The sequence below is a fragment of the Sardina pilchardus genome, chromosome 2, assembly GCF_963854185.1.
Source record: "Sardina pilchardus chromosome 2, fSarPil1.1, whole genome shotgun sequence".
NCBI classification, from domain to species: Eukaryota; Metazoa; Chordata; class Actinopteri; order Clupeiformes; family Clupeidae; genus Sardina; species Sardina pilchardus.
In genome coordinates this window covers 35,158,868-35,171,367 of record NC_084995.1, presented here as the reverse complement: position 1 = coordinate 35,171,367, position 12,500 = coordinate 35,158,868, and the positions used below count along the sequence as shown (strand labels likewise).

The 12,500-nt window shown below is 45.7% G+C and overlaps 3 protein-coding genes across 4 annotated transcripts in view; 2 read left to right on the top strand and 1 right to left on the bottom strand.

Moving 5' to 3' along the window:
* Positions 1–3,106, bottom strand: part of si:ch1073-184j22.1 (erythroferrone) — an 8,943-nt gene extending 5,837 nt beyond the window's left edge. Inside the window, exons 1-2 of one of the 2 annotated variants that reach the window (XM_062528589.1) lie at positions 1,389–3,106; positions 113–241 (exon numbers count right to left, since the gene is read on the bottom strand). In XM_062528589.1, coding sequence (XP_062384573.1) covers positions 113–241; positions 1,389–1,595 — 336 coding nt within the window. In that variant the 5' untranslated portion in view covers positions 1,596–3,106. The remainder of the gene's footprint in view (positions 1–112; positions 242–1,388) is intronic. The other variant, XM_062528595.1, reaches the window with a different exon arrangement.
* Positions 1–12,500, top strand: part of phb2a (prohibitin 2a) — a 108,273-nt gene that overhangs the window by 24,339 nt on the left and 71,434 nt on the right. The gene's annotated exons all lie outside the window — the stretch shown is intronic.
* The window catches only part of mfn1a (mitofusin 1a), a 16,900-nt gene continuing 8,838 nt past the window's right edge, over positions 4,439–12,500 (top strand). The window contains exons 1-10 of the mRNA XM_062528582.1: positions 4,439–4,578; positions 4,700–4,821; positions 5,342–5,477; positions 5,875–6,037; positions 9,336–9,460; positions 9,942–10,050; positions 10,366–10,473; positions 10,835–10,988; positions 11,512–11,579; positions 12,478–12,500. The exon at positions 12,478–12,500 is cut by the window's right edge and continues 99 nt beyond it. Coding sequence (XP_062384566.1) covers positions 4,707–4,821; positions 5,342–5,477; positions 5,875–6,037; positions 9,336–9,460; positions 9,942–10,050; positions 10,366–10,473; positions 10,835–10,988; positions 11,512–11,579; positions 12,478–12,500 — 1,001 coding nt within the window. The 5' untranslated portion in view covers positions 4,439–4,578; positions 4,700–4,706. The remainder of the gene's footprint in view (positions 4,579–4,699; positions 4,822–5,341; positions 5,478–5,874; positions 6,038–9,335; positions 9,461–9,941; positions 10,051–10,365; positions 10,474–10,834; positions 10,989–11,511; positions 11,580–12,477) is intronic.

The following is a 12,500-nucleotide window of genomic DNA, read 5'->3' as shown; positions in this document are numbered from 1 at the left end:
AATGAACTCGCTGCACACCTGAGCGACTGAATGGCTCTCATACCTGCATATCCGTCACAAAGCCTCAGCCCCCAGGAAGCCCCAGCCCAGCCCGACCCTCTGGCCCACTCACCTTAGATGGTCTCTTGGGATGTCTCTTGGGATTCTTAGTCTCGCCCTTATTGGAGTTCCTGAACAACAGCCAGGTGTTGAGAGGACTGACTATCGCCGCATCAGACGAGATAGTCTCCTGTGAAGAAGACTGCATTAAAGCAATGAAAGGGTTGCAGCATTCACAAAGCACACATTGTTTTCGTCACTCATTCAGGCAGTAGTAGTAATAGTATCAGTAGTAATAGTAGTAGTAGTAGTAGTAGTAGTAGTAGTAGTAGTAGTAGTAGTAGTAGCAGTAATAGTAGTAGTAGTAGTAGTAGTAGTAGTAGTAGTAGTAGTAGTAGTAGTAGTAGTAATAGTAGTAGTAGTAGTAGTAGTAGTCGAAGTGTGCAATCTATAGTATGTGGTCACATTAGAATAATGCTTTTTAGCTGTACTAGTAAATGCAGACTCAGTATACACATACCTCTGCACATTCTCATCATTACATCATTAGCACATCCAGTTTTAATGTCTCTCGTCCAACCAGTTATGTTTTCATTCAAACGATTCCATTTTATGTAACATTACTTAAAAAAGTGTTCATTGATACTATGTTTCTGTCATTTTCATTGAGGGATAGGTTTTGAATAAAACCTAAAACAATACAGATGGGCAATTCCGTGGCCAACTATAACTTGAGAGCTAATGCTTGGTTAAAGTTCTAACTATATACATTGGTATTTTAAGTACAGTACATTTAAAACCCTACTAAAAGACCTCTGATTTGAGTGCACTTGAAGCTGCTTAAGTGTGATATTGTGGATGCATATGGAGTAAACAACACCAAATCTTTACAAACGAAATGTTCACACTCCAACCTAGCCATCAGTTCTCACAAATCAGGGCAAAGCACAGTTCTGAAGTGCTATCACATAACAAGCTGCTGTGGCCAAGGCACAGGCAGCAATTCAAATATCCCAAGGAGTGCATTTCATATCGGCTAAATAAATATTATTCAGACGCATTCATAATGGCCAGCTGGCAGCACTGCAGTTTCTTTTTCTGGCAAGCTAGTGCTCTTGCCCCCTTGCATCTGGCATATGCACTTGTGTGTGTGTGTGTGTGTGTGTGTGTGTGTGTGTGTACAAGCATGAATTTTGAAATGATCATTTCGGAGTGTGCTGCAACGTGTAAGTGAAAGTGTGCGTACAGACATGGGCACACGTGTGCTTGTAAGTGTGTGTGTGTGTGTGTGAGTGTGAGAGAGTGAGAGAGAGAGAGAGAGTGTGTGTGTGTGTGTGAGCGGAACGTACCGGGCTCTCAGTGCTGACTGTGTAGTTGTCTCCGTCCAGTTCGGCGCTGTCCTCGCCGTGTGTGGCGCAGCGCAGCGGCAGCAGCAGCAGCAGCAGGGACAGCAGCAGGGGCAGCAGGGCCATCCGCCCCCGCGGCTGGGGCAGGGGCAAGGGCAGGGGCAAGGGCAGGGGCAGGGGCACCCCCAGTGGCCCTCGGCGGGGCACCATGCTCCGGGGTGCCAGACGTGCGTGGCTCGGCGCGGGCTCCTTGGCGTGACTCCTCTCCTAGTCCTCCTTCGGGAGGGGGGCTAGGCACCCATCCTCTCCCGCGGTTTTGGAAGCAACGGAAGTGTCCTCTCTCTCTCTTTCTCTCTCTCCCTTCCTCTTTCTCCCTCTCACTATCCTGTCTTCTGCCCTCTGAGGAACAGCGTTGCTCTTCGTCTGTTCAGCCACGCGTATTAGTCCTCCCGTCTCACTTTTTGCCTTTGAGTGGGATTTGGGAAACAACAAAAAAAAAGAAAGTCCTTGGCTTGGGCTCGCTGTCCAGCCGAGGCTGTGACCCACACGCTGGGCTCTGCCGGACGGACGGACGGAGCTGGGTGATTGCAGGCTGCAGAGCAGAAGAGAGCAGAGAGTGAAGCCCCTGTTCCCTCACTTTGCCATGCTGGCTCTGAGCTGCTCTGGGCTCTCTCCGGTGAGCGTGAGTGGGAGCTCTCTCTCTCTCTCTCTCTTTCTCTCTCTCTCTCTCTCTCTCTGCCTCAGACCTTCCTCAGGTGTGAGCTCATCCACTTAGTGCAATCAAATCACCGCGTGTGGTGTTGTCAGAACGGCTGAGGGTGACGAGTTGCGTGCTTGCGCGTGTGGGTGCGTGTGTGTGACTGTGAGTGTGTGTGTGTGTGTGTGTGTGTGTGTGTGTGTGTGCAGTATGGATGTTGTGTCCCGGAGTCTCTCTCTGAGCGGTTGAGTCACTGAGCGCACACTGTGGTGTGTCTCTCTGTGCGTGCACGAGTGTCAGTGTGTGTGAGTGTGTGTGTGTGTGTGTGAAAGAGTGTGTGAGGGTGTGCGTGTCTGGGTGTTGGAGAGTGTGACAAGTCCTCTGTGTGTGGTATGGAGGCTCAGTGGGTGGTATCGGTGGTATTTAATTCACCGCCTCTGTTTTCATGCCCTCTTTCTGTCTCACCCACTCACTCACTCTCACTCTCTCTCTCTCTCTCTCTCTCTCCTTCACTCTCTCTTTCTTTCTCTCTCCTCAGCACTTTCCCTCGTTTGCACTCTCTCTCACTCGTTCCCGACTCTCCTGTCCTCTAGTCCGTGCGGAGCCGGTCCCGGTGCGTGAGTGCGGGGTTCCAGGCAGTTGTGGTGCAGGCAGTAAATCCACACCGTGTCTGCCCCCGGCACCCTGGCTGTCTTCTTCTCCAGGGGGGCTGAGTGTCTGTTTCCCAAGCAGTCCTGTCCTCTCGCAGGCTTCCCCTCGCCTCGGTTTTATCGCCCCGGCTGTCTGCAGGGCCCCTCCTCCTTCCCCTAGTACACTCCTCTCTCTCTCTCTCTCTCTCCCTCTCTCTCTCTCTCTCTCCTATCTATTTCTAGAATCTTGAGCTGTCACTATGTCTCTCCACACAACCCTTGTTCTCTTGTCTGATTGCCTTCCCTCTCCCTCTCTCTGTCTCCTATCTATCTTTCTCTCTTGCTTTCTGTCTCTCTTTCTCTCTGTATACATTTTTATCTCTCTCTCTCTCCTCTCTCTCTTTCCCTCCTTTCTTTGCTGCTTGCTCCATTCCTATTCTAATAACCACTCTAGTTTTTTTCCTATCCATCGTGGTCTTCAGGGTCCTAGTGCCTGCCCACAAGATAACAATTGGGCTTATCCTGTCATGCACACAGAGTGGGTCAGTGAAACTATGTGCAGGCGAATTGGAGAGAGATAGATAACACATAGCACTGTGCAGCCAGTTAAGTTTTCCCTTTTTTTCAGGCAACTAAGAATCAGATTCCATTTCCGTTCTGTCTGTTTCTGATCAAGCGATAATTTGAAATAAGATTTCTGATAAAGTTGCTGGTGGCCTTTAGCAGGGAGACATAAGAGTGGGAGTGGATGCCAGAGTCACAGTGGATGATGACATGCTGTTGAATGTTTGCAAGTTCAAGATTATATGATGAAATTTCATCCAAATTTGAGTGATTCTTGCAAGAGAACCACTCCCATGCGTGTGTCTTTTCTAATGAATTGTGTGTGTGTGTGTGTGTGTGTGTGTGTGTGTCTCTCTTTCTCTGTGTGTGTGTGTGTGTGTGTGTCTGTGTGTGTGTTTGTGTGTGTGTGTGCGCGCGCGTGTGTGTTTATCGGGGGTTTCCTCCTGGCCCTGCCTTCATTGCCCCACCCTTCCTCTCTCTGGAGCATTTCTGATAGGAACACCTCAGGCTCATTCCATGCCAGTGATAGCTAAGCCAAATGACATGGGTACCATCTTGTGGCCGTAGACATTAAGTGAGCTCACACTTACACTGCACGTTATGTAAACACACACACACACAAAAATATAAAATGACACCCTCCAGGTCAGCCACAATTTATGACTCAAAAACTTGTGTTAGTATGGTGAAAACACACAATAAACTGTGGTGTGACCACAGTCATAATAATATCTTAAGAATTGGTTACAAACCACATCAATGTAACAAAGCTAAAAACTATGTATGATCTGAATATATCAAGAACCAAGCTGTGATGTCTTTCACCCTTGAGTGGGGTTATGATGTTATCTAAGTGATATTTATTTATAGATGATTTATAAGAACAGTGAGGAGGAGGAGGAGGCTGAACGTGTAGCCAGCTGGTGGGTTAAAACCTGAATAAGAGGATTGCAGGTTCCTACGGCTAAACTCACACTACACACTCCTTAGAAGGTAGAGGTGCGGTGCCAACATGCGCACACACACCCACACACACACACACACAGACATGCATGCACACGCTCGCACACACACACACACACACACACCAACACACACCCATGAGATTGACTGCACACCTCAGTGAGTCTGAAAGAGAAGGGCGAGTGAGAGAGAGAGAGAGGGGGGAAGGAGAGAGGCTTCTGTAGAGCTGGAACTTATTATGGAAAACACTGGAAGGATAAGTGCAAGTGGCAATGAACTGTGAGAGCTTATGCTGATAGAGGAAAAAAATTGGACACTTCCCACTTTCTTCACTGCAGAGGTAAGATATGACTGCCAAGTCAATTAGGAGGAACTCAAGTTTTTTTCTCCTCTCTCTCTAAGTTAACATTAGTGAGTCCCTCCTCAAAGATCACAAGATATTGGCATCTTTGCATTCTTAGCACTAACATGGATGAGGAGGACATCTCCCCCCTGAAGCACTTTGTGATTGCCAAAAGGACCATCAACTGTATCTTTGACCAGCTGCAGGACTTTGTTAGAGAAGGCTCTGTGTTTGTCAAGGGTAAGTTGTGTATTAGCCTGTAAACTATCATGCACTCCTACCTTGTCCCCATTGCTGTGACACTGCCAGTCTAACTCACGGGTGCCATTTTGTGTTGCCCATGTGGCCGTCTCATCCCTGTGTTGATGTGTTGTCGTCGCCTTCTCCCATATATGTTGTCCACCATTTATGTGTGTTGACTGTCCAACAGTGGCCTGTAGTAGCCGTGCCCTGTCCATTTGCATGTTTGTTGATGTTGTTTCTCTCTCTGCTACCGATTATAGTGTCTTTCTGTGGTGATTTTTTATCTCTTCTTCTCTCACGCTGATTTGTTAGCAGTGTTTGTTCTCTTTAAGTGCTTGATGACATTGTCGTCGTCCTGTTTGTCTGTTGCTGTGCCCCTTTGTTTGGTGATGCTCATTTTTCTCCGTTGGTATTTATGCCAATCAAACACATCGTCCTCCTCTTACTGTATCCGTGTGTCCGTATGTGTGTGTGTGTGTGTGTGTGTGTGTGTGTGTGTGTGTGTTGTTGTGGGCAGAGACGTGGCGTAGTGAGGACCTGGAGCAGGTGGCTGTGGAGGATCAGTGTGTGCAGATGCAGGCCTGTACGAGAAAGCTGACCATCATCAGAGAGGTGCTGGCCCGCAGGCACATGAAAGTGGCCTTCTTTGGCAGGTACAGGTCATGGGACAGGCACTACTTAGCGGCCAGCTCGAGTCAGGACAGACAGAAAGAGCTTTACACTAATGGCCACTGGGCTTCTGAGCCAAATGTCAGGAGTCATATCAAACATCATTAGTCAAGTCGGTGTTTTCCCCCTTCACCCTCAAAATAACCTGCAAGTAGTAGTATCCTCAGGGAGACTGTGATCAGAGGGTCATTCACAAGAATTATAACAACACCTCAACATAGAGAGAGAGAGAGAGAGAGAGAGAGAGAGAGAGAGAGAGAGAGAGAGAGAGAGAGAGAGAGAGAGATGTGCTGTCTTTGAGCTTATGATAGCCTTATTTGGTTGAAACCCATTGTTTGCTGGACATGCCCTCTTAACCCAATCCTCTCTGTCAATGACCAGAACGAGTAATGGCAAGAGTACGGTGATCAACGCCATGCTGCGGGAGCGGGTGCTTCCCAGTGGCATTGGCCACACCACCAACTGCTTCCTGAGCGTGGAGGGCACAGATGGCGACATGGCCTATCTCACCACTGAGGGCTCAGAGGAGAGGCAGAGCATTGAGGTACAACAGAGCACAGCCATGGAACTGGGCGCTGGGTCCTAAACTGAGTCCTGGTTCTGTAAGTCATCACAGTAAGAGTTAGGATGGACTTAGTTATGTTGCAGCCTGTATCCAAGTCTTTTCTATCATTATGAGCCAAATCCTAATAGAGAGCCGAAGTCCCGCCCCTTCCGTTTGCCTCCATGGGACCTATCTTTGGATTTTTTTTTAATGGCAGTCAATGGAGAAATATAAATTATTTTCTGGTCCCGATTGTCTTGTGCCTAGAATTACCCATATGATGTTTGTCAATTTTAATGACAATTTTTCATGTAAAGACATTTGAAAAGTATGTTGTAACTAGTGAATTACAACATTGTGAAAGATCGTGTTTCCAACGACTACAAACACATCAGTCGCGTTAGTGACGTTAGACCAATTCACAGCCACGGGCGCCAGCAACAGGTCTTATTTGAGCTTCCCCCTTGCCGATGAAAATATCATGAGTCAGAGGATTAAACACACCAGATAAGTTGTATTTCATTCATAGACTGTACAAACACTGCTGTTAAGTGACTTAGCTGGCAGCAAGATGTAACCGTTAACTAGCATAGTAGCTAGCTAACTAGCCAGCCTCTCGTTTGCTAGTTGGTGACGTGCATCGCTTGAGACAATCCATTGAACGGATTCGCACAAAACTTACATAACTTTTAAAGTCTAACGAAAAACAGAACTTTATTAATGTGGAAAATTATCTTTTAAATTCCCACACATCATATGTGAAATGCACGGTCCAACTCGAACGGGACCAAAAAATAATTGTTATCTCTCCATTGACTCCCATGCATTAAAAATCGAAAAATAGGTCCCATAGACCGGAAGTAGAAGGGCGGGACTTCGGCTCTCTATACTTTTAAATATCCCCCATGACTTCATTCCTGAGAAAGTGTGTACGTTTGCAAAGCATCCTGGGATTTGAGTTCTCTATCTCGGAATTTAAGATATGTACACAGTCTTGTACCTTTCGCTTTTTTTACATTTTCTGTTCATTTTTTCACTCGAAATTTATATGCTTATGAGTCACATCGTAGCTGGTTAGCCTAAGGCATGGTCTAAAACTCTTTATATCCGAATTTTTCCAGAAGTCAATGGGAGAAATGAATGAGAATTTTACTTCCGGACAAGCACCTCTCTCGGAGGAGGGGCGGGACTGGGGAGCTCTATACAAAATATACAAAAAGAAAGTCCTCTTGTCAGCATTGCTAACAGTATACCACAGCATGCTGAAGGTATTGGATATTTACAACTAATACAATACAAAGTACTCCATGCTGTCACTTAGATTAATTAAATACCAGGATGAACTAACTAGTAAACAATTCCAAGGAATTACCAGTGCAAGTGAAGAGTTTGATTCCAAAACGCTATATATCCATTTTAAAAACATTAAAAAGTCATGTTATTTAATTATGTATTTCAGGTAATATCAATAAAAATGCAGTTGTTTTGTTTTGATTGAGTAAAGATAATTCAACTTAACATAAACCAATACAGTTCCACTGTAATTACTGGCAAAACAAAATGCAAAAAAATTATTTATGAAAATTCATTAAAATGGTGGATATAGCGTTTTGGAACCAAACTCTTCAAGTGTAAGTGCAGTGTAAAAATGGTAAAATAGTAAAATAGATGATGCAAATATAGCTACTATGGTGTTACTGAGGAAGACATGGTGGTTGCTATGCTAAATAAAGCAGTTGCTAGGGTAATTATACTGGTTGTCATGGTGGTTACTAGGTTGGCATTAATGTAGTGGTTGCTAAGTGGTTACTAGGGTAATTAAAACGGTTGCTAGGGTGTTGCTAGGGAACATGTGGTGGTTGTTATGTAAAATAAAGCAGTTAAGATGCTGGTTACTATGGCAGTTGTTAGGTCGACATTATAGAGGTGGTTGCTAGGTTGTTGCTAAAGTAATTAACATTGTTACTAGGGTGTGTCTAAGATATATATAGTGGTTGCTATGCTGTGTGCTAGGGTAATCATGTTGGTTGCTATTGTGGATGCTGGGTTGACATTAAAGTGGTGGTTGCAGGCCCCAGCCGTGGCGCAACTGGCTGGGGCACCTGCACCGCACGCCGGCGACCCGGGTTCGATTCCCGCCCCGTGGTCCTTTCCAGATCCCACCCCAGCTCTCTCTCCCACTCGCTTCCTGTCATTCTCTCTACTGTCCTGTCCAATTAAAGGCATAAAAAGCCCAAAAAAATAACTTAAAAAAAAAAAAAAAAGTGGTGGTTGCTAGGTTGTTGCTATGGTAATTGAGATGATTGTTAGGATGTTGCTAGAGGACAAAGTAGTTGCCATGCCAAATAAAGTGGTTGCTAAGCTGGTTGGTAGGGTAACCATGATTGATTGCTATGGTGGTTTCTGGCTTTTCTTGGCTGCTAGGTTGTTGCTAGGGTATTTAAGATGGTTGCTAAGGTGTTACTAGGGTAAATATGGTGGTTGCTATGCCAAATGAAGCAGTTTACCATGCTGGTTGCTAGGGTAATCAGGTTGGTTGCTATGGTGGTTACTAGGTTGACATTAGTGGTGGTTGCTAGGTTGTTTTCAGGGTGATTAAGATGGTTGCTAGGGTGTTGCTAGGTAAATATAGTGATTGCTATGCCAAAAAAGGTGGTCGCTATGCTGGTTTCTAGGGTGATCATCAATTAGGTTGATGATTATCAATAGACAAGAAGTTTAATGGATGTGTATTGGTAGATAGTTTAATGGACGAATGAATGGTTTTGAAGCAGATGGATGACAGACAGTTGGATGGAAAGTGCCTTACATTCTTGTTGAATAGAGAGAAACAGAGAAAATGGGGCCTAGTTGAGCAGATGGCTGCAGGAACAGGTGCAAATCAGTTAAAACAACCCATTATTGTGTCATAATGCCCAATAAAAAGTCTATGTGGAAAATATGTCTGTTTTTTTGTTAATATCTCAAAAAGTATCAAGTGTATAAAAACATATAGCAACCTGGTTCATTTCAAGACCTATGTTACAAAGTTTGAACAAAGTTTCTAAGTTAAACGGTTCGAGTTTTATAGCGTATGGAAAAAGTGGTAAGCGGAATAGTAAGAAGAAGAAGCAGTAGGAAGAACAGTGCAGAGCATTTTCATGCACTGTAATAATTGTGTCATTCCTTTTTATTGTGCAACCAACTATTATGTCTGTAAATGAGTTCTCTGAAAGCTTCAGTCACGTACAGAGCCAGCCCACTGAGTGCTTTTGCATGTGTCCGTCTGACTCGTCTGTCTCCACATCTCTCTCCTCAGACGGTGAATCAGCTGGCCCATGCGCTACACATGGACCCAGACTTGGACTCAGGCTGCTTGGTCCGAATGTTCTGGCCCAAGACCAAGTGTGCCCTGCTGAGAGACGACCTGGTGCTGTTGGACAGGTACATGAATCAGCACACAGGCCTGTCCAAGTGTATTTTTTGACTACAATACTTTTTACTCTATTTTTAGTTGTATAGTGGATATCACATTCACAGCAGTGTAAAGTTAGGCATAAGTATTAGATCATAAAATAGGACCTCTAATACTTTATTTCAAGGCCAGAGGTATTATACGGAAACATTCTGATGAAATTGAACAATAGTCACATAGTTGTCACGGGTCGTCTTCCAAGATCGTTTTCCTTGTTCAGTGCTGACCTGTGATGGTCAGTCTGTTGTGAGACTGTCCAACCATCCCCTCCCCCTACTGTTTTGTAGCTTAGGTAAGGCCTAAGAGCCTTGTTGAGGTTGAGAGTCAGGGAGGGGTGAGGGGTGAGAGCAGAGAATGGGATCAGTGGGTTAATGAGATCTGACCCTTCCACTCCCTCCCCCTCTCTCTCTCTCTCTCCCTCCCTCCCTCCATCTCTCCCTCTGTCCCCAGCCCGGGCATCGATGTCACCTCTGAGCTCGACAGCTGGATCGACAAGTTCTGTCTGGACGCTGACGTCTTTGTGCTTGTGGCCAACGCCGAGTCCACCCTGATGAACACGGTGAGCGCTCGCAGACACCGTGGCGCCGGAGCCAAAATGTCTGCCCGTCTGTGTTTTGATATTTATATGGCGTGAGAGCGAGCCTCAGACGCAAGGCGGGCTGAAAGGTCAGAATGTGTCCAGAAGGAGGCTCAGCCAGCTCAGATGATGTTTAGATTATTGCTGGATAAATTGTTTGGACTGGGTCATTTCTTCTTTGCGTTACGAGACCTTCATGGCACAATAGTCCTTTTAAAGGTGTTTTATGAGTTGTTCTGCGGCCCGGCCCACTTTTTCACATACTGACTTCGCCTCCTCGTTTCTCTTCACTTCAAGGAGAAGCACTTTTTCCATAGAGTGAGTGAGAGGATCTCGAAGCCCAACATCTTCATCCTCAACAACCGATGGGACGTCTCAGTATCGGAGCCGGAGTACTTGGAAGATGTATGACACATACAATCAGTAGATGTGAAGGACTCAAGTGGCAGATCCAAAGATAGAGTATTAGTATTAGCGAAACACTTGGGGTTAGTATCATGATAAGTTTGTGGGATTGATATATTTTGTGGGATATTAAGATTTTAAGAATATATGCCTAATTGAAGACATCAATAAGGTCCCAGACATTCAACAAATGCAGATGTCCCTTTTCCATTGTGACTTCCATTAAGGCCATGATTCAGTCTTAGTCATGATTCAGTGTTAGAGTTCCTCTAGAGGAACTGTTAAAGACCTCATCCTTTTGAAACATAGTAGTCATCAAATCAGCAAATAATGACGGAGGTGTGTGTGTGTGTGTGTTCAGGTGCGGAAGCAGCACATGGAACGCTGCCTCGGCTTCCTGATGGACGAGCTGAGGGTGGTGGACGCCCGGCAGGCCCCCCACCGCATCTTCTTTGTGTCGGCTAAGGAGGTGCTCAGCTCCAGGATGCACCGAGCCCAGGGCATGCCAGAGACAGGTGAGCCCTGGACCGTCGGGGTCGAGCACGTCCAACAGCCACAAGGTCACAAGGTGTAATGGCATACAATCAAATCTGCCTTTGCTATATGGACAGTGACAGTAAGGGACGATGGGGTCCGTTCCATTTTCAGGGAACTCTAGAACTATGGACATTGAGCTGTGAGTCTAAAATGACCAGAAGTCATTTAAGAGTCATCTTAAAGAAAAATATGATCTGATTGTTAATGTGAATAAAAAAAGATTCTTGATTGATAATGTCAACACACACACATACACACACACACACACACACACACACACACACACACACACACACACACACACACACACACAAAACAAAACCCAACATGAATAGTTGTAATAGCTCCATTTTGCAAATTAGAGACAGATTTTACATTTATGAGAAAATATGAAGAGTAATACAGTGCACATTTCTGTCATTTTCTTTCCCATTTCAACTTCATCTTGCTCCTCATAATTCTTTGACTGTGACGTGAGTCAGGTTGGTTTATTTTGTGTAGGTGGTGCCTTGGCAGAGGGATTCCAGGAAAGACTGAAGGAGTTCCAACGTTTTGAGAGAACGTTTGAGGCAAGTGCCAAAGCTGAGGTCCCGCTAAGAATGTTGCATTGTAGGGTAAAATGGTCGACTCCAGGCTGAATAACAAGGTATCAGAGCACCTGAGAGAACAGCAAATAAAACATCTAACTTTGACAAGCCCTTTCAGTCATGATTCACTGATGAAGATTCACTGATATTCTATCACATATTATGACTTTGTTCTTCAAAAAAATCTGAAGCGAACTACGAGGAGCCGAGTGAAGTGATGATGACAGTGCTGTTTATTTTGTTTTCTGGGGCCCGTCCCTGAGTGTGGGCTCTCAGTCTTGGCACCTAGTGCACATTCCCTGTGATGTGTCAGATGCTTGGCCCTCCACACTCAACCCCCCTCCTGGCAGAACAGTAGTGCCACGTCCCTGTGCCAGTCTGCTCTCCGCGCCAACCCCTGGCACATCCACTGATCCCCTAGATGGATTTAGGTGAGGCGGACCCCCCACATACACACCCCTACCCCTCCTCTTCCTCTTCCACCTCCTCTTCTTGTCCTGCTTTGCCTCTTTCCTCTCCTCTTTTCCCTAAATCCCGTTTTAGCCACATGACACACAGTCTCAGTGCAGCGTTTGATCTAGCTGGTAGGGCAGGGCCACTGGAGACCTGCTTTTGATCATTAGCTCAATTTGTAGGACAAGGCCCTTCAGAATGCTGCCAGGGCGTAAGCCCTTCAGTCTGCTCAGTCAGCGTTCACACATAGGCCCACTGGTTCCTTTTATTCCTCCATGGGGAGCCACGTCTGCTGCTTCGCGTGGATATATATCTGAGTGTTTGTGACACTGTGATGCTACTGTTGGTGAGCTGGATGCTGTGCTGTGAATGTGTCTGCTTTGAATTAGTGACTCAAACCTCCTCTCCTGATGTGACTCCTTCGCAGGAGTTCATCTCACAGTCAGCGGT